The 21,606-nt window shown below is 41.4% G+C and overlaps 1 protein-coding gene and 1 long non-coding RNA gene across 4 annotated transcripts in view; one reads left to right on the forward strand and one right to left on the reverse strand.

The window, feature by feature from the left end:
- pik3r4 (phosphoinositide-3-kinase, regulatory subunit 4) overlaps positions 1-20,377 on the forward strand; it is a 33,136-nt gene extending 12,759 nt beyond the window's left edge. Inside the window, exons 11-22 of one of the 2 annotated variants that reach the window (XM_040117699.1) lie at positions 3,815-4,016; positions 7,042-7,062; positions 9,449-9,540; positions 9,983-10,205; positions 11,008-11,173; positions 12,424-12,588; positions 12,677-12,888; positions 13,436-13,567; positions 13,832-13,932; positions 15,696-15,784; positions 17,083-17,203; positions 18,502-20,377. In XM_040117699.1, coding sequence (XP_039973633.1) covers positions 3,815-4,016; positions 7,042-7,062; positions 9,449-9,540; positions 9,983-10,205; positions 11,008-11,173; positions 12,424-12,588; positions 12,677-12,888; positions 13,436-13,567; positions 13,832-13,932; positions 15,696-15,784; positions 17,083-17,203; positions 18,502-18,672 — 1,695 coding nt within the window. In that variant the 3' untranslated portion in view covers positions 18,673-20,377. The remainder of the gene's footprint in view (positions 1-3,814; positions 4,017-7,041; positions 7,063-9,448; positions 9,541-9,982; positions 10,206-11,007; positions 11,174-12,423; positions 12,589-12,676; positions 12,889-13,435; positions 13,568-13,831; positions 13,933-15,695; positions 15,785-17,082; positions 17,204-18,501) is intronic. The other variant, XM_040117700.1, reaches the window with a different exon arrangement.
- Positions 382-1,795, reverse strand: LOC120784165. 2 transcript variants are annotated; one of them, XR_005706409.1, is made up of 3 exons: positions 1,511-1,795; positions 1,238-1,285; positions 382-977 (listed from the first exon to the last, which is right to left on the reverse strand). It is a non-coding gene; the product is annotated as an uncharacterized LOC120784165 (long non-coding RNA). The 2 variants fall into 2 exon arrangements; XR_005706408.1 differs by having other exon boundaries at positions 1,140-1,285.
- Positions 20,378-21,606: the final 1,229 nt, after the last annotated feature.

Below are 21,606 nucleotides of genomic sequence, written 5' to 3' on the forward strand. Positions count from 1 at the left end.
GCTAGCGGCAGACTGTGGCCACTTCATGAGCGCTTACATTCTGTTTCATTCATCCATCTTTGCTAGGTTCCTGACAGCGGCTGTGGGCTGACCTTCAGGTAGACCCGCTTGTCAGATTTTACAAAAAACTCAGTACATTTCACACTGTGTTTTTTTTGTCAGATTGGTTTGGTTTTGTTTTTTTGTTTTTTTGATGCTGGGAATGAGATGTGGAAATAAATAAGCAACGTTATAAAAATGTAAACATCCTGAAAGCAGAAACCGGGTCACATTATGTCACATTTGACATTATGGTCAAAGGGAAGGAGTTTGGTGATTTTTGGTGTAGGAGTCAGTAACGGGAAGAACAGTGAACATTTTCCAGTCTTGATTGGAATTTATAGTGAAAGATAAATAAAGAAAAACACTGGGTTTCATGGTGTAGTACAATTTTTTTTCTTTTCTTTTTATCTACTTACAGTAAGTGGTCTATAGAAGGCATGTTAGTGTATTCGGAGCCAATTCATTCACAGAAGACTTAGACTTGTTTTTACTGGAACCCACTTTGGTGAACAGAAAATGTTGATGTTTTTGGCCATTTTGTATAGATAACAGATGTAATATAAGATTTAGTGACATACAGAGAAACATTTAATTACAAGGGCCCATTTAAGCAGTTTACAAAAAAGTGAAACAAAACCAGCAATTCAGCGGCCACATTAATAGGAGTTTGGGCCCAGAAGCCATGAAATAATGAAAAAAATCATGGGCACCATATAGACCTCAGCATGCTTAAAACAAATTGCGTGGAAGACTGTCTGATTACGCCCCTGAAGGCAGAAGTGGACGAGCCGCATCCACCGGTTTTGAAATCTACCATCCGACAATCACGCACACGTACACAGTGATTGGTCAAGTGTGTGGAGGTGCGAAGTGTCTCAAAATTCAGTTTCACGAGCTGAGTGCCACACCATGCATGCGTCCGCGTCTCCTCAAGACTACAAAGACACAGAAACACACACAGTTGGTGAGAGGCAGTGGGATGCCGCAGGCGGAGGGGATATGATGGCAGGCTTTCACATTGACTAGAACAAATACAAACTCAATGACTAACGATGTGGTATGTTGCATGAACTATTTTGAGGACAGTGAACACTCACAAGAGGGAATAAGTGAAGGAGGGACAAAGGATTCAAACGCTGTGAAACATCCCGGCCAAAACATTGTTTATGTCGGGTTTAAAATGAACAGGAATTACCGCCTTGTGCCTTGTGCAGGCGCTGACTCGGACTCCCACACAGATTTCCTAAGAATCAGTTGGAATGAAGGTGTTTGAGTCAGAAAAATTCTGTAGAAACGCTGTATAAAGACCTTGAGGGTCTTCCACAAAACTCTTTGCTGAAGCCTGCTGGGACATTTCAACTGCACAGTGTGTGTACAGCGTGTATTACACCGCCGATGCACAGTCTCAAAAATACATTCCAGCTTAAAAAGTACGAGCTGAATCCAGGTAAAACAGAAAGCCACTCACCCTGGGGGCAGAGCTTTTGGATGACGGTTAATTTTGGTAAAAGCTCCATCTTGAAAGCAGAGCAGCTCTCTGGCAGCCTGATTCTGTGTGTGGGGCTCCAAGCTTTTTATTACCTCCATCAAAGAGGTTCTGTTTTCACCAGTGTCTGTCTGTTTATTTGTTTGTCAGCAGGATTGGGCAAAAACTACTGAACTGACTGCACCAAACTTGCTGGAGGGATGGGGAGGGGCCAGGGAAAAACCCGTTACCTTTTGGTCCAGATCCAGTTAAAGGTCCGGATCCAGGAATTCTTTTTCATCACTTTCCTTAACATAGGGAATATTAGATGGGGCATTTTCATCTTGGCAGAGGTATGCGTTCTACTGAGAACCATGCTAGTTCTTGATGTTCTGAGAAAAAAACGCATTTCTGTGAAACACTGCGCAGCATATAATAAACTTTCAGAGCCCAGGGCATTTTGTTTGTTTTGGAGCTTTTCCAAGTCCGCAGAGGGGTCAAACAAGTCAAATCACACAAGTTTGCATGGTTCCCAGGGTGTTTGAAAGATGATTCAAACGGAAGTCCGACCATTCGGGTCAGATCTCGGACGCCTTGGGCTGCTGCATTTCTTTCACTTTTGTCATGGCGCATATTTCGCATCACACACTGGACCAGTTTTGTATGCTTTCTGTGTTTCCATGTCCAGTCCCGTTCTTTAGCCTCTGCCTCCTGTCAAGCACTGCCTCCTCAAGCCAGCAGACAAAACAAAGCAGAACTCTTCCAGCAGTTGTAGTCTGTAAAATCAAGCACAGAGTTAGAGCTTTAAATGGTTACTCTCTGATTTACTGGTGGAAACACACAAAATTTTATTTAAACATTTGTTTAAGAACACTTTCATACCAATATTTGTTAATGGGATAAAGGAAAAGCACTTACCGTGATGGGAAACATGGCAACAGCTGCAGGAAATGAGGCTTGCAGTGGAATTGTGTTTCTGAAGATAGACTTTTCAAGGTTTTTACAGCAGACAAATCCCAGATTTTCTCCATTGATCACCGTTTGAGGTTTCGAATTGATCGAGCTTGACCGATACTGGATTTTTACATCCAATATTAATATTGTAGGGTAAAAAAAATCAGGTAACAGTGTACATGAGCAGTATCAGGGCAGCATCCCTGGTTCAGATCCATCTGGGAACCTTCATTGTATGACGTTGCGGATCTTTCTCTCTCCCTTTCATTTATTGTCAGCTCTCTGCTTTCAACTCTATAATAAAGACATAAAATTCCCCCCAAATTAGTTATGATATATCAACTGACATTTGCTTTTTTACATTAAGAAAACAAACATTTTTTATGAGGAACCCTTGTATTTGGTTGACCACACACCTCTTCACCTGTACACCATGCTGTATTCACCAAGGGTTTTCGACAGGTTCCTAAATGTACAGTCATGTGACAAAGCAATGTGGCTCTCAGCTCCAAGTCCACTGGTTCTTACTGAAGATTTACATCTTTAAAAAAAACTCAGAACTCATAAATATATAGTTTAATTTTTAAAAAAGGTTCAGTATTTGCCTAAAGCAGCTGGTCACTGCAGCTATTATCAAACAAACCGGAGGAAATGGTGCATTCTTGGGGGACTATCTTCAGCAGCGGATTAATTCACATCTGGTGCTCTAGTGAGTATTTGTGGAAGCAGGACGGTGTGTGTGGCTGTGTCAAAATAACCTACAGTGTGTGTGTTCATGGTGATGAAAGAACATATCACCCAGAGCAACAGTGAGAGTCACTGATGTGTTTTTAATTTGGTTTTGGAAACAATGGAGCGCACACACACACACACACACACACACACACACACACACACACACACACACACACACACACACACACACACACACACACAGAGACAGTACTTCTCAGTACTAGATAGTGTTCATTGTTGATTTGGATCTACACATACGACTTGTTGGGATTTATCGACCGGAAGAAAAGTATAGAACATCATCAGACTAATCCTTTAATTTGGACCACCAAAACTATAAAGTGGGGTACGTGTCCTATAGCTCAGTGTTTAATGCAGGGAAACTGAGAATTCCTTGCGACAATTAAAAACACAAAATGTAGATACTCCTGGCAGATCAGAACCTGTCTCACTGTTAACCAAAATCTTCTGAGCTTAAGATGTTGTTTTTGGACCAGTTTGACTGATGGTCCTGAATGTAGACTAATCCTTCTGGTTTGCCAACATGTAGTGGTCACCTCTGGCTGTGTCCAGACCTCTGTGTTCACTGTTTCCTGTTTCCTGGCCTCTGTTGTTCAGGGGATGACTGAAGCGGAGGAGGACAAGCTGCTGGCGCTCAAAGACTTCATGCTGAAATCCAACAAAGCCAAAGCCAACATGGGCGAGCAGAGCCACCTGGGTGAGGCGGCTCAGACCGGGGTCATTGACCTGGCCCTGCTCGGCATCACTGGCCGCCAAGTCGACCTGGTCAAACCCAAGGCAGAGGCCGAGGACAAGAGAGGTAGCAAACAGTCTGATGCAGTATTTACACACACTCTACCGCAATCGAACGCTCATATATTTACAGTTTGGTATTTGGTATTTATGACTTGATATAATTTTCTTTTCATAAAGTTTTGGGTGTTTTTGGTGTCGTAGAGGAAAGAGCTGAAACAGTTGATTCATAAATTAGTTAGTAGGCTGAATTAATTGACGACAAGGCATGTATCAAGTAAATACACAGCTCTACTTTCCTTCACTTCACAACATTGCCTTTTCTATCTTATCTTTTGAGTTGTTATCCTCTGGTAATGGCAGTTTGGGATTATTTTTGGCATTTTATGTACAAATGAGTAACATATTGGTTGAAAAACTGACAATGGAAAGCTGCACAACCATAAATCGGATGCATTTATTCCAACTTAAACTTCCAAACTTCCAAGCTGAAATAAATGCATTGAAGTTACTGTATGAGTGTTTGGCTTTCATTCTAATTTTTGGCCGGACGGCAGCTGCTAGCCCCACAAACGCGAATGTTGCTAACATAGTGAGTGATGAAGTTACACCATTGGTCAGTGTAGTGAAAGCATGAAGTGAAAACGTGTTTGTGTTTCTTCAATAATGGACTTTGGTTATAAAGTCGTGGAACAGAGAATGAACATGATGAAACCATGAAAAACAGGACAGAAGTTACAAAAACCAAATTTAAGGTTTCAGTCACGCAGAACCTGCTTTTCCACTGAAAGGTTTTCAGTTTTATATAGCTGCAGTTTTGTGTTCCCTTCAAAATGAGTTTTCAGGAGGACTAAACTGTTTCATATGTATATTAATCTGCCAAATTCCATTTTCAGCTCTGTAAATATTTACTGCAGATGCAATTCTGATGTTGGACGAATAGTACGCACATGTGTAAATGATGTTGGTTAGGAATGAGGAAAAATGTTTTTTATCTTTTTCAAATGGAGCCCATGTATTTTTAATGAAAGTCAGTGTCATAAGTGAACACAAAAGGTTCAAACTGAGGACGTCAAAAAACGGAGCACATTTATCAGTTTCTTAAAATGTATTCAGAAAGATATGTTGTTGGCTCTTAGTTTCATGGTGAACTGGTGGTAATGGCAGATCTGCAGCTACGGTCTGAACAACATCTCCCGATGAAATGATCTAAATCGCTGCACCGGGCTGTTACCGAAGTCCCGCCTGCTCTCCTCCGTTATCCGGAGACAGATATGCAGACCCTGTAATATTACACTGACATCATATGAGTAAAATATCACCAACATTCTGTTTAGCACATCTCATCTCGTTATCAGCGTAGCTAATAGATGACAGATTAAACAGTCACCTTACTCCTTAAATTTTTGGGATTTACTATGTGATGGAGCACCACTGCCTGTTCTTCTCGAATCTTGATAAACCTTGTGTTATTTTTAAGTTTTAGGTGAAGTCACGAGGACCTAAGTCAATACAGATGACAGAGAAATTATGTAATAATGTTGGCTGTTCTACATATACCCAACTTTACAATTGTTGCGTCTCCCCTATACTCGACTATGCTGCAGGGATATGGAGCTTAAAAGAATCTAAATTTTTTTTTTTTTTTTTTCGGAAGTTTGAAGATTTGTTCCTACTCCAGGAAACATGGGCTGGGCACCAGGATCAGTACAACTAAGTGATCCTACTCAAAGTAGCAGAGGACAGAATAAATATGAAGGTATTTATGTGGAGTAAATCACACATTTCTCCACTGGCAAAAGAGCTTTACTCATCCTTTGAGGAGGTTTATATCTAAACTTTATAAAAAGTAAGTTTAAAAAAAAAAAAAGGTATGTAAATATCTTGTCAGAGCCAAATTTGAGGACATGTCCATATCAAACAAAAATTTGGACCTGAATCATCTGTTACACCTCATTTATGTAGAAGCCAATGACCGTTAGTGTCACACTGGAGAGCTCGGTATTCTTCCTCTGGCCAGAGGAAGTCGGTCAATTCAAAAATATTCAGGAGAAAACCAACAGTGTGAGCCGTATGGAAAGCGAGTCCCAGTGTTTTTTGTACTGTACAAACTATCATGAGTTAAGGACGTTAGTTTTCCATGAAATGGCTTGACTACACCTTCAAATATTCTGGTGTTGAGTTGATCAAAAACTGGAATCACTGTTTAATTTTGATGTGTTTGTTAACTTTGAAAGCGAAATTGATTATTCACAAAGTATTCTGATATCAACGGTACTGTGTAATATAGTGCATGTCTTTGCCTATGATTGATGCATTTTGCTGTAGACTGAGATGGTCTGAAGATTTAAGTGTGAAAGAAACTTAAGTGGCTTCTCCATTTTTGGACTTTGTGTTGTTTGGAAATGTACAGGCATCAATCTGGTCCTGGCTTGTACGACTGTATGGCATCTTCTAAGTTCATGTGGGCTGGGCATAGTTATAAACACGACACAGTAATAAAAATTTCATTTATTCTTACATTCATACATATCATAGGAGTAATTTAAAAAATGATTTAATGACGTTAGCAGTAGGGTTAGCTCCCTGGAAAGTCAATAAACCTACCAGATCTCAGGAATATAATAATAGGAATACTGTACAGGACCAAAAATGATAAAGTAAACTGCTTCTAAGATTTTAATTTAATGAGTTTTTAATGGTGATTGAATACTTTTTGATAGCATGTCCTACCTTCCCACTGCTCACACTTAATCCAGTCTTGATCTCAATAATAGTCTAAAATGTTACCTACCGCTCTGTTGAAGAAGTAATACAGCAATCACTAACAAATCATAAGTGAGGTTTAACCTTCAGCTCACAGAAGCTGAATTGGTCAAAAAGCCATCTAAAGATTACGTTGGAGGGGCCGAAGTAGATGTGACTTAGGTCAAATGGTACAGTTAGCATGTTATAAAGCTGAATATTATATTTCTAGTTAAAACCGACAGGAAGTTAGGTTGCTGTCCAGGTTGCTGTCTCGCCACACCAGAGTCGATCTGCTTCATCTTTCTCTGTTTCATATTAAAATGTTGTTTCTGTTCATTTCACAGAATGCATCGCTGCAGCATCCGGTATATTGTTCCATGTGATTTAGTTTGAAGTGATACACACGATTGCTGTGAAAGTAACAATCTGTTCAAGGTCCCATGAAATTCAAAACACCTCATTCCATGCTGTTACCTTATGTTTCCGCTTCCGGATCCACTGTCCTGTCATATGCCAAAATCCCATATGCAAAGTTTTCAGGTTTTCAAATCGGACTAATTGCTCTTTTATCCTTCTAACTGTTTTGGTGTTTGTTTGTTTTTTTTGACTTGTTCTCCTACACAAGAATCCCAACCCATTTAGAGATGTTGGGTCGACCCAGCCAACCTCCTTCCATCATAAGAAAGTTGTAGGGTTTTATTCATATGCAGGTCTTTATTCGTCCGTCTTCAGAACACAGAATAAAATTGTGATTCTGAAGGCGTTTCATGGGACCTTAAAAGTCTAACACGTCCCCTACATTTAAAGTCTAATTCAGTTTTAGAGTCTGCTTTACTGAAGTGTGCAATCTGTATTTAAGTTCTAACAGCTGCATCTCCATAGTTTGAGTTCTTTTCTCGATCCTGCCTCTAATTAAAATAATTGGGATGTGTGATATTAAAAAATACCCTCAGATTACCCAGATTTAAATAGCCTCAGTTACATTCTTTCTTTCTTTTGTCTTTTTAAGGTTCTTTTCATCTTTCTGACTTTCTTAATTGATTTTTTTTTTTTTCCTTCCTTACTTTTCCTCTCCTCTTTGCGCCTTTGTGTGTTTCTTGCTTTTCCTTCCTTCATCCTCTCTTTTGTTTTTTTCTAAGTGCCTTTTTGTTCATCTTCTGTCTTTCTAGATTTCTTTTTCTCTTTCCGTTTTCGGCATTTATGCTAATCATTTTTGACAATTTTCTCTTTTACTATTCCCAATCAGTGTCACTCTGTTTCTCTTGCTTAGCTGAAAGTGCAAGAAATTTATAACAGGATGCCACCAAATTTTATTGAATGAAATGGATTTGAACAGCCGCAGCATGAAAGTGTCGGACAGAACTAACAACATCCTGATGATTTATCTATTCTTGGAGTCTTACCGCTAGTGGAGATTAAACAAGTGAAGTTTGTCCCGATGGTGACGCTAGGAGAAATGTCGCGTTGTCATTCAAATCCAAAAGGGTCATTCTCTGGGAAGCAGGAATGTGATCAGGACATTTTGTGACAATCTGTGCGTTCGGTTTTTACATTTCTTCTGTATAAGTGGAAACTTTGTCCTGATGTTGCGAGTGGAAAGGTCAGAGGGTCAACGACAACAAATTCAGATTCACAATTAAATTAATCTCTATAAAAGAAACGCTAGAGCTGAAACATGTAGTCGATCAATCAGTTAATCAATCAGCAGATAATTAATCAGCAAAAATTTTGATAAGTGATTAATCATTAAAGTAATTATTTAAAGATAAACATAAAAACTTTGCTGGTTTCATCGTCTAAAATGTGAGGATTTCCCTGCTGGTCAGACAAAACAGGACATTTTAATGTTAACCTGGGTTCTGAGGAAAATTGTAATGGCCATTTTTCTCACATTTTATAGACCATCACCCTTCATAGGTCCAGAAAATAATTGGCAGCTCAATCCATAGCGAAAGGGTTAATATGCCCTTAACTCTGTTGTGTCTACTGTCGCTGGAAAGATTAGCCAGCAGTAAACACAAACACAAGTCATTTTAACCTAAGAGAGAAAGCACTTTTTAAAAGTCAGGATAAGCCTAGAATGCATTGTTAAAGCTCCTGCGGAGCGAGAAAACATTATTGTTAATCTCTCCAGTCAGTTAAGTACAAATCTCAAATAGCGTCGGTGCCAAGCTCTGTGCTCCAGATGTTTTTTCTGTAAGTCTGCTTCCAAGCCGTTCGAAAGAAAAAAGCCTTGTGGAAAGCCCCTCTCTAATCTTCCACATGAATACTTTCCCCCTTTTTTTCCAGAGAACTGTTCGCCCTCAGATTTACCGCACACTGCAAAAATGTTCATCTGCTCGGAGTGTGTAGAGTCCTGACACTGCATTTTTGTTAAAATGAGTGTAAAAATACGATATTGTGTTGAGGAATCCACTTCGTAAATTTGCTCAGATGTCATTCGAATATAAAATCTGAGTTTGTATTAATTGGAAACAAGTAGCTACCTCTCAATCAGTCTGATTATTTTCTCTTTTCTTTTCATGACGGAAACAAAATAATTATCTGTACAAATCCTTAAGATCCAGCTCTTGATGCCAGATAAACATTTTTTGAATGAGCTTAAACCAGCTTATGGAAAACACATCGGTTGAGCATGTGGTTGAGCCATTTATCAAAAAAAAAAACTTTATAGAGTTGTTTGTTAGATGTTGCATGAGAAGAGTCAAAGCTCCTGTTTTTATGTGTTTGTCGGGTTTTTTTTTCCTGCAGCGAGGAAGCACACGAAGCAGGACTCGACCATGAATGAGGAGTGGAAGAGCATGTTTGGATCTCAGGAGCCACCCTCCGCTCAGCCCACCACGGTAACACTGACCCTCTACCGCTGTGTTTAGGTGCCGTCATGGTCCAGGTTTACTGGTCTTTACATTAATCAGGTTTGTTTTGAAACTGGTCCTGTATGGCCAGAGGCCAATTCACACCATCACTATTTTCCCAAAGAGGATTTTTTTTTTTTTTTTTTTTACCATAGATGGGTGAACGGGTTTTATTAAGCAAATGTAGAGTTTCTGTAAACGTATATTCTTGTTTAAATATCAGACTGTTTTGATAGCTTTTAATACTGATCAAAAATGAAAATAAACTCCACCCTTATGATGGGTGCAGCTTCTTTTTAAGCATTTGTGTTGTTGCTGTGACTTATCTTTGTAGGAAATATTTACTGGTTTGTTGTTTATAATGTCAAAGGACATCCTGTGTGAATATTTAGTCTACAGTCAGTAAAATAAGGAACTGATGTGTCTGCAGGCTGCTGACGGGCCAACGAGTCAGATCAGGAAGAGCGCCGTGGCCCCGGCGGTGCCCGTGCTGCAGTCGGTGGTGAGCGGCCCCGCCTACCAGCGCCGCATCAACACCTGCAAGGCGGAGCTGCAGCAGCTGGTGCAGCAGAAGAGGGAGCAGTGCAGCGCTGAGCGCATGGCCAAGCAGATGATGGAGAGCGCGGAGTGGGAGAGTCGACCTCCTCCACCTGGTAACATTAGCACACCCCACCAACGTACAGACAGCGCCGCGGAGGCAAAAAGATTCGACAATGTTGGCATATGAAGCAACATGCTTATTCATCATATGGTGGCTGTTTTAGCCTGATGAAGAAACATGCTGGTTGTCATACTGACCAAAGGTGAAAGCAGCTGTTTCCTCCCGCAAACAAAACGTTTGCAAACTAGTTTGTGCTGATAAACACATTCAAACAACGCCCCTACTGTTAGTTCACACTAAAATGAAGATACCATATTCACAGTGTATTTGTCATGATGTCCATGATTGTGGAGGGCTTTTTTCAATTTTGATTTTTATGAAAACATAAACAAGCCTTTGAAAGCTGAACATTTCAGTATTCACGTCTTACACTGTCATCCACAGTTCACATAAAAAGGACACAGAAAAATTTGAATCGCATACAGCTCTACCAAAAATCACAAACCGGTTTTTACACTCCTGTTTTTAGTCTTTAGCTGTTTCCCCTGTTTCCAGTCTTCTTTAAGCAAACCTCTGCATTGAAAAAACAGACATGGGGTTGATATCCATCTGAACATCTCACTCTCAGAAAGAAAGAACATAAGCTTATTTCCCAAAATGTTGAACTATTCCTTTGAATTAAAGATCGGGAAATTGAGGCCTTTTTTAGCGGTAAAACTACTGCTGTGGCGTCACTGATTGAGCGTGGTCAGGAGTGAAACAGGTTTCAGTGTTTTAACTCAAGAGAACGGAGGAACAGCAGTGCAGACTCATATCAAGGCGTCTAATTACAGAGCCGTATGTGTGTGTTTCAGGGTGGCACCCTAAAGGGCTGCTGGTCGCCCATCTCCACGAACACAAAGCTGCTGTGAACCGAATCCGAGTCTCTGATGAACACTCCATCTTTGCCACGGCGTCCAACGATGGCACCGTCAAAGTCTGGGACAGTCAGAAGATGGAGGGCAAGACCACGACCACCAGGTAGGTCTTAAAAAGTACAAATAAGACCAGGGGCAGGACAATCGGCACCACAACTACTCTGGCACATGGATAAGCCCATATTCTAGTTTTGAGAAACCTGGATTCTGAATATTCTGTGTTGCTAGACAAATAAGTGGCACGGATGTTGAGGAATCAGCTGCACACAGATCATCAGAAACCTGGATACTGTTAGAATCATCTAAACAGGAATATAAATAACCAGGTTTCTCATGGTCCATGTAAACGCAATATCCGGAATATGATCAGAACCCATGTACTCAATAAACCAGACCTGCTTTCTGTCAGTTATTTAATACAATGTTACATTACGAAGGCCTTTGTCGTGTATTTGAGTTAACAGTTAGCTTGTACGAATTGGCAATCACATCAGCTATCGACGATTGAGGAAACAGTTGCTGATTGCTCGGATGGTGGGTCAGAATGTATTTAAGAGTTTCAGTACGCCGTGGTAATCCATTACTAACTTCCTAAATACATTCAGAATGAGAAAATAATATGATAGACTATAATCTAGTATAAACCAGCCTGAGCTCTACTCCCCGCAGTGTCTTTTCTGAGTGTCAGTACCTTTGACCATCTGCGGATGGGCTGACCTCTAGCCCTGTCAGCTGGCTGCTCTATAAACTGCTGATGTCATGTTTTAGGAGGTTGGCTGTTATGAAGGCCTAAAGAAACTTCTTCTTCTTCTTCTTCTTCTAGTTTTGTTTAATTCATCAATGGAGAGTCTTGCACTGATTTAATCAGATTAGGTGTTTTTTTTATCCTGACAAAAGCTTCGTGCTGTGCTCTGAGAGGGAAGTTAATGTGATGGAAATGCTTAAAATCTGATGATAAAACGTTAAACTTTAGATAAACCAACTCTGAGCTGTAGTGCTATGTTGTGTTGTGCCAGGCTGATCCAGAGCTGTATATACCCTATGTTACACCTCCTGTTTCTGGACGTAGGATTTTTCCATATCTGCCTACCTCAGTGTGAGCTGCCATTACAGCAGTTCAGAACTACAACAGGTTCATTTTCATACTTGCCTATGGACGAGGAATCGATAAGGAATCAAAACTTCAGACTTAGTGAAAATGTTGAAGGACATGGATGACCTCCGTCTGAGTCCAGTTTCAGACTGAGAGGTGTGAAAACATTTCAACTGTGACTGTGTGTCATTTTGTTGGCGCCTGTTCCTTCACAGAGAGTGTGTTAATAGCTCTGTTGTGTCTGCTCTCTGTTCCTGCAGATCCGTGTTGACTTATTCTCGTATCGGAGGCCATGTGAAGACATTGACCTTCTGTCAGGGGTCACATTACTTAGCTGTGGCCTCAGACAACGGATCCATCCAGCTGCTGGCTGTCGAAGCAAATAAGCCACCAAAATCCCCCAAAGTTCAGCCCTTTCAGACCAGGTGACGGAAAGATGTCCACAGGTAAAACCTTTGTACTGATGTTTTACATGCCTCGTCTTTCTCACTCTGTCCTTTGGGCACCACTCAGGTCTCTGGACCTGCAGGAGGACGGCTGTGCGGTCGACGTCCACCATTTTAACTCGGGCGCTCAGTCGGTGCTGGCATACGCCACCGTCAATGGCTCGCTGGTCGGCTGGGACCTTCGCTCCAACTCCAATGCCTGGACGCTCCGCCACGACCTCCGCCTCGGACTCATCACCTCCTTCACGGTGGACATGCACCAGTGCTGGCTCTGTCTAGGTCTGTTTGCGTGCGTCTCCAGCCGTACATTAGCTGCGATGTTAAAATTAAATCTTGATGTGGCAGCAGCATAGAAAAGAATACAGCAAAATAAAGGTCACAGAACAAAATTTTGTTTTGTTTTCATGTTTTAAACTTTCAGGAATTTTACCATGGTTATTATATTATATAAGCATTTAATTTAAAAAAATATTAAAAAACTTGAAAATCGGATGGAATAATAAAAAAATATGCAAATACAAAATCCAGGTGCTGTTACTCTTTGACCAAAAATCAGGGTTTTCGGGGTGAATATCAGTATATGAGTATATGATATCAAAAATATGAGCCTGTAAATTGAAAGAAAAATGCTCCCTATGCTCTTTGAACACCTGGAAAATCAATTACTTTTAAGCGTTGGACCAAAAGGTGGAGGAATTTGAAAATTCTTGTGGAAAATATAAAACTTTAACTGTGGGTCACTTTACTTGAATTAAAGTTAGGTGAATGACAGGGACGTATTACAATACCGTCCTTTTCATGTTTCAATCTTTAATTTCCACTGCAGGTACGAGCAGCGGCACCATGGCCTGCTGGGATATGCGGTTCCAACTCCCCATTTCAAACCACTCCCACCCCGCTCGAGCACGAATCAGACGGCTGCTCATGCATCCGCTCTACCAATCATCTGTCATTGCAGGTCAGAGGACGAAGTCTTAATTATCTCTGTCTGTTCATTTAACATATTAACTTACAAATATTTAACTTTAGATTTGAAAGCACAATAAACATGTAAAGAAATATAATTTGACATGACCTTTCAGACAGAAGCTGAGATCGGAGGAAACGGGTTCATCTGTGTTTGAGTGTTCAGGCCTAAACACCAAATATCTGGACAGTTAGCAACATCAGATCAACCCGTCTGTCTCTCTAATACTATGTCTCACTGTCTGTCTGTGTGTAGCTGTCCAGGGGAATAATGAAGTGTCGATGTGGGACATGGAGACCGGCGATCGTAAATTCACTCTGTGGGCAAGCTCTGCGCCTCCCCTCTCTGAGATGCAGGTGTGTGTGTGTGTGTGTGTGTGTGTGTGTGTGCGGTGGAATATAACTTAGGACATACTATGCTTAAGGTCCTTTTGTACTTAATGAGATATTTAGATTTTATTTGAGTATTTACAATTAATGTGGTTTTTTACTTGTACTCCACCACATTTCAGAGGGAAAAATTCTTCTTTTTACTGGTTTTCATAAAAAGCACGACAGTAAGGTACTAGAAGTAGTTCGAATTAGCTCCACATTGACAATTTAAAAAAATTATAATACTGCTAACTCTAGTGTTTAAAAAATGCTTGACCCCATTAAAGTTAGGTTGTAAATCGTCATTTTCTAAAGGCCAACAGGCAAATACCACACTCTTGGTTGCAGGATGCAATGTGGGAGAGTTTGGGAACATCACAGCAAAAGCAAACTGTCTAACACAGTGAAACTAACAAAGAAAAAGGGTTATAATCAATGGATAGGAGACGTTGGAGAGGACGACAGTATGTGTTAGACTGCGATGTCCCCATCACAGACAGATAGAAAGACATTTTAAGAAATGTCTCCGTCAGTCTCAGGTGTCTCTGTCAGTGTGCACCTTGCACATCTCACAGTAAAAGCTTAAAAATCATTGCACTGTGACCACAACTGTCTAAATATTATAAATGTTTTAATTATATTATTGTAATTCATTTATATTTATTGTATATTAATGTATAATATATTTGCCATATAATTGAAAATATATATTCTTCTATTGTATTTTTTAAAATTTTAATGAATAACTAATAAATTACTTGATACCTGTGCAGATGGTTCTGGACGTACTTTGGTTTTGGTTGTAAATAGAACTCAACACTGGGGATCAGGAAGTTGTTGAATATGTCAGGTCACATCCTACATGAGTTTCAAACGTAATTCCCTGCTGCCCCGACCTCCACTTCTAAATGAACACATCCGTGGTTCTAACAGGCGAGCTGCTTGATGTGATCGTAAAATGTCCCTCTGTCTAACACATACTACAGTCCAGCTCTCAGAGCTGTCTGTCTCCTGTCTATTGGTTCACACCCTGGTTCTCCATTGGTCTCAGTGCGCTGGACGGCTAACCTTTGCTGCAGTGCTACCAAACTATCCCACAATGCCTCCTGCAACCTGTGTCATTGGCTTGTCAAAATCCAGGATGGCGGTATTTGTGGAACGGTCTGGTGCCAGTTACCAAGCAGCAGTGTTTTCATGACTTGCGCCTCTGAGATGCCAAGAATATTTACGTATCTGACTTCAAATGTCCCATTCAAAGAACAGAGCAAGTCGGATTAGTAAAAAAAGTGAAAACACCTGTGGGGGTTTACAGTAGCAGACAGAGGAGCTGCTGTTTGGATCAGCAGTTAGTCGATACCTGATACTCTCCAGAGCATTCCTACCAAGTTGAAATTGGTTTTATTAGCTTTTATTTAGCACATGAACATAAAACAAAGTGCTAAAATATATGTGAGGCAATTTGCAACTTGTCAGACATCAGAGTGAAAGCAGTAAGAGTGATAAAGGTTTTTCAGGGTGACTGTGTCTGAAACTGGGCTACAGAGGTCACAGAGTTCAGGTCCAGCGTTTGTGTTTGAAGGCCAACAGCACAGAAAGAAACCCTCCTCACTGTGAATCAAAGTAACTGAAGAAAATCTTAAAATCTATGAAGTCGTTTATTAAAAATGTAGGACTTCACAGTGTTTTGGTGTATGTGAGTGAGCTGTATGTAAAGACCGTTCAAAGTGTGTGTTGTCTGTGTCTTGCAGCCGTCTCCTCACAGTGTTCATGGGATCTACTGCAGTCCTGCTGACGGGAACCCTCTGCTCCTGACGGCCGGCTCCGACATGAGAATCAGGTCGGAACCAGAAAAACCTCAGCACAACAACACAGAACATCCATCAAAAATCCTCTCAACCTCGACGCTAACTTACTGTCACGCAGTCTCCGTACAACTCGCGATGCTGATTCAGGTCTTCGGTTGATGAGCTGCAGATTTTTGTTTTCGATTCAAGCCGCTGAGGCAAATTTTTCCTTATTTTTTTTCCGTGCACAAAACACTAGAGAAACACATGGCAGGATACAAAGTTTTACAAACTTATTCTTCTCTTAAAATGACTTACTATCATGGAAATGAGGCCAAGCGTGATGGAAGGTAAGCCGCTCTGCTCTCTTCACTGTCCTTTCTGCTCGCCGTTCCCAACTCCCAGGCTCAAGGCTGCTGAAGAGAGAAGTGGCTCCTCTTAAGCTTCTGCCATCCATCGTGATCAGCAGGCAGACAATAAGGAGACGTTCCCTGAAGTGTGTTTATTAGTATTATAACAGAGCTATGATCGGGGGACACATTATTTTATGACTCTCGGCAAATTTGAAGTTTTCACGTCACCAATAATTACAATGTAAGATGGCGGGAAAAGAGTAAAAGGTGCGAGTCAAAAGTAGCACATGAGACTCGACGGGCAGACGTGTATAGGAAGTTAGTCGGCTCTTTTATTTTAGAGTCAGACTAGGTTTTGAAAAGATGCACTAAAATCTGTGGCGCTCTTCGGTCTAGTAGATACCCGTCGTGCGGGAACCCGAGTCAAAGTCACCCCGGTTCTTTCCCGCCAAACCTGTACATGGTACATGATATGCAGACGGCTCAACAGAGCGGCAGTGTGAGGAGATGAGTTATTCCTTGATATTTAGTGAGAATCTGATCAGCAGCATCAGCTGACAACTAAACAGACATTACAACTGCTCCCTTTTAACATCATTCCGATTCAAAGTTTAAAAAAAAAAAAAAAAAAAAAAAACAGCAAGCGATAGAGCAAGCGAGAGTTCACCAGCGGGGGGCTTTTACAGTGTCAGAGTCTAAACCTTATTTCCAGTAAATAATCTCTGAGGAGAAACAGCAGGCTCCCACAACTCTGTGATGTCACTGCAGCAACAAAACAGCTGCAGCTTCAGGGAAATTCAGGAGAAATCCTCCTCGCAGACCCTGGAATGAAAACAGATGACAGGGAATATTAACGGCTGAAAACTACATCACTGGAAAGTCCGTGGAAAGAACCAAACCGCCGGTGACATCTGACAGATACTGTACCATAACTCCAAATCTGACTGAAAACACCTGAACATATGCCTTTCACAATAAAGTTTTGTCGTGGTTGTCAGGTTCTGGGACCTGGCGTATCCAGAGAGGTCATACATCGTGGCTGGAGGAGCCAATGACTCGCTTCACTGCCCGTCCGTTCTCTACAGCAGGAAGATCATTGAAGGCACCGAAGTGGTACAGGTAGCTACACACACTCGGGACCAGTTTTCATCGCCCTGGTAATTAACGATCCTAACCGACCAAAGTTCTCTGAATATCAGACACGCTAAACATATTCAGAAAACTGGCCAGACAGACAGTTAAGGCGTTGAGACGTAGAAATGGAGCCTTTGCTCGTAGCTGATGTGCACCTCCATCAAAATATAGGTACACATCAGAGCTATGGAGATAAGAGAGACTGTGATTGGTCAGCTTGTGTTTTCTCCTGTGAGCATCTGACGCTGGCGGAGAGATTATTGAGACTTAACTCAACATGAAGATGAAAGTTGAAGAAAGAGTCGTGGATCTAGCAAAGTCACTTCCTCTGGGATCGACACTCACTATCAAAGTTAATGAAAAAACCATGAACCCAGTTCCTGTACAGAACGTAATCAAAGCACAATACGGCCTGATCACGTCTAGTGTTGTAGTGTTGATCTCGACGGGAGAAATCTGACGCTCCAAGCCCACACTGTAGCTGTCTGTGGAAGGGGCTGCCGCAAGCTTGTAGTGCGGGAGAACTGTTCGGTTGCTCAGAGTCTGACAGGTGAGAATTTATTCAACAGGTGGAAATGCTTCTTTTTTTTTTAGAGCAAGGACTCCCCCAAAAGCACCGCTAGTGTCGCACTAGCACCATGGTCCAGATCTCAGCTGCTGGGTTGATTTACATGGAAAATCCCTAAATCATGACGTTTCCTCTACTTCCATCTTCATGACAAAGATTTTTCAAGGTTTCTCCAACCGTCAGCTGCTATGACTCTACTAAGCTACCAGGCAATGATAAGGGCTGAGTGTGTTTATTGTTCTGACAGAACAATTACGCTCCTGTCGTAATCAGTCCAGATGTCTGCTCAGGCAGCGAGTCGGCTCGGGTTTCACCACTCGCTCATAAACACGACCCAAAGTCCAGTCGATTCCCCTCTGTTTTACAATGTAACTGCCCTGGTTGTGCGTTTGGCTCTGAGCGCCGCCGAAAGGCAGATGTCGTCACTCAGCACCGCACCTGAACGCTTCCTGTGTAAACACGGGGGAGGACCGAAGCTGCTGCTGCTGCTTTCGCTGCGCAGGCTGAGTAGGCAGGGTGTTACTGTTGTATGCGGTTTCGTTTAATATTTTATTTAACTAAATAATAAGATAACTAAGTAGTTATATTTATTTAGTTTGTGAATTCATTCGTATCGTATTTTTCTGAAAACGTCTATTTCCCATCAGGCCTCTGTGAGCGTTGAGTTAAAAGCTATTCCAATGACAATCAACTCCGAACCCTGCTGTCTGTGCAGGAGATCCACAGCAAACAGAAGAGCGGTGTGGTGGAGGACTCTCCTCGCCGCGGCCCAGAGTCCCTCCCTGTGGGACACCACGACATCATCACTGACATCGCCACCTTTCAGACCACGCAGGGCTTCATCGTCACCTCGTCCAGAGACGGCATCGTCAAAGTCTGGAAGTGAGGCCGAGCGGCGGCAGAAAATTACACCAAATCAGTAAAAAAAAACACACACACGGGGGAAACGCATGTAGGGTGCGTGTTTGGGGACAAGTGCTCCTTCTTTGTCTTTTAATTATCTTCTGTTCTCTCACAGAAACATGGTGTATACATCCTGTCAAGTGGTTTCTATTCTGTGATGGTTTGAGACAGGGAAAAGAGGAAATAATGTCCTGTGTGCAGCCACCTCCATTCGTTCATTCACGTCCACCTTCATATTTATCATTTTTTACTGTAGCTGATGAACCTCCACACAAGCAGAGTGGCTTCTCGTGCTTCAAGCTCTCGCATCTGCACAGCCTGGCAGATGAACATTTGTGATCAGACCTGGCCCCTCGTTACCATTTGGTGCACTTAATATACCACGCTGGCCCGACTGTAAGGCAGTACTTTTTTTCCTGAAAATTAGGTTTGAAAAAGTGGAGGTCAACATTCGAGGACGAGGCAATTACGTGTTGATCAGATTTTCTTTTTGAATGGAGAGAGTACCGCTGTAACACGGGTCTTCGAGCAAAAATAGTGAAAAACATAAGCCACATTCTCTGGCTCCAGCTTCTCAAATGAGCGGATTTGCTTCTTTCCTCTGTCACATGCACCAATCAGCCACAACAGGAACCCCGCTGTTAATTGGAAATGTAGGATCTAGAGTTTACGAAGTTTGACCTGTACTAGAGACTCAAAGTCCGGATGTTATATTTTGACCATTATTCTTTAATCTGGCGTGCGTGCTTGATGGAAGTGTACTACCAAATCACTGCAGTTCAGTCTGCAGCTGCAAAAAGCAACACCACTTGATGAGTTCCAGCACGGTTTTTATGCCAAAACAGTCTGTTTACCCTGTAAAAGGATGTCAAGATAACACAGTGTCGTGTTTATCAGCCACAACGTGAAATATATCCATGTTTCTGAGTCTGAAATCAAAACCAAACTTTGTTAAAATGAGCGGTTCTCTGTGACTTTATGCTTTTGTGAGGGAATGAATTGAGGAGGAACTGAGTCATTTCAGGCTACCAATTATTAATTGAAGGAATGAAATAAGTCAAGTGAGTGAGCAAATTAGTAATTTGAGAAAAAGGCTTCTAACTTGACCTGACACCAGGTTCTGTACATTCAGTATCTCTGTCTTTGGGTTTTGAGTAGCTGCCAAAACTGCTTGAAAAACCACAGCTACAAGATACATATTCAATTTTATATATTAAAAAACACTCGTTTGTCCCGATTTTGTAGATTTCAAGCAGACCAAAATCCTATGATTAAAAAATATGTAGGATCGCCATGTAAACAAGAACTGAGTCACCTTATATCCGTATGAAAATTTGATCATTTTATCCATTATATGAAGAGACAATAAATGACCAACCTACATCTGATTCTGCACAACAGTGGAGTTTGCTTTAAAACACGGTGGATGTTTTTACCGTGAGAACTTTTTCTTTCCCCAGAAAAACTGTTTATTGGCGGGTGAGCCAACAAGTAACATTTACCCGTACAAATGCACTCTCCTTTCTTTCAGTCTACAACAGTAGATTTTGTACATAAGTTATTTTAAATGTCTGTAATATAACATTTGATCAGAAATTTTGTTGCTGTAGAAATGCTACTAACCACAGATGAACCGTGTGACCTGCATTTCAGTGTTTGTCCATCTGATGAATAAAATCTGGCGTTTGACCTGCAGCAAAAATCTGTTCTCTTCATGTCCATGTTATTTGTTGGTTGTTTCCTTCAGTCAAATGATACACAGTAATTCCAAGATTTTAATATTAAATTAGTGGATGACTAATTCCAGCCTCCATGATAGATAGTAGAGATTTTAAAAGCAGTTTTCTCAACTATGACATTTTGAAGCTGTACAATATTAGCTTTCTCTTTGTAATCATTTCAGTTGTGGCTCAGCTGTGGAAGAAAGTGTGGCAAATATTTTATTTTAATCAAATGGGTGAGTAGCAACAGTCTTCGTTATGACAGAGCTGGATGCAGCTTGGCTAAAGTTGAGTTGGTCTACAAAAGGCCTCAGTTTTGGTGCTCTGACCTTTGACCCCCAACCATCTTCTGATGGGTTGTAATACTTGTGCTCAGACTTAAAGCCAACTGACCGCTAGCTAAACCCCTCCCACAAACAACTGTCTGATCGTAGCCCGATTTGGGCCCTCGGCAGTCAACACAAGCCTCTCGTAGTAAACTTTACGGGGAAATGACGACTTACAGAAATACACAACGACATACTGCTAACGGGGCCTCACCGTTTTCTTCACTGTACGAGCCGGACGCTACGTCCACAAATTGCGAGTATCTCGTCAATATACTCGATTTTCTGTTTGAACTATTGCTCTTAAAGGCAAAACTAAGCTTGGACAGCGGACGTAGCATACAGCTCGTACAGCAAAGAAGAAAACAGTGGGGCCACGTTTGTAGTTTTGTTACTGAAAAGCCGAGCACAGTTCGGGAAATACTGGATTTAAAACGAGTCTCATCCCAGGCTGAAGGTAAAGGTGAAGGTAAAAAAAATTCCCCCTGCATCGGTGTCGTGTCAAGGCCTGTTGCTGCCGAGAACCCTGCGTGACCGAGTCACGACGTACGGCGTTCCAAGGTCAAGTATGGAACTTAACAAAAGGTAGCTCAGCACGGCAGGTCTGTCGAGCTGGATTTTAGATAGCATTACATTTGTCTGGTCCGCATTTCCAACACTGTCTCACTTGAATTGGTGAAGGTGAAACATAAAGCATAAATATAACCTCTCAAGCCTGTCCACGTATGTCAGCCGAAAGACTTTACCTGGAACCTGTTAACTTTAGCCCCGGTATCATGTATGTAGCCAGGATTCATGTTTTAAAACAGTTAGCTGGAAACATTTAGAAGCCAACTGGAGACAGCGATTTCTTTCCAGCAAAATCAGTTG

Source organism: Xiphias gladius, chromosome 22, assembly GCF_016859285.1.
Source record: "Xiphias gladius isolate SHS-SW01 ecotype Sanya breed wild chromosome 22, ASM1685928v1, whole genome shotgun sequence".
Classification (NCBI taxonomy): domain Eukaryota; kingdom Metazoa; phylum Chordata; class Actinopteri; order Istiophoriformes; family Xiphiidae; genus Xiphias; species Xiphias gladius.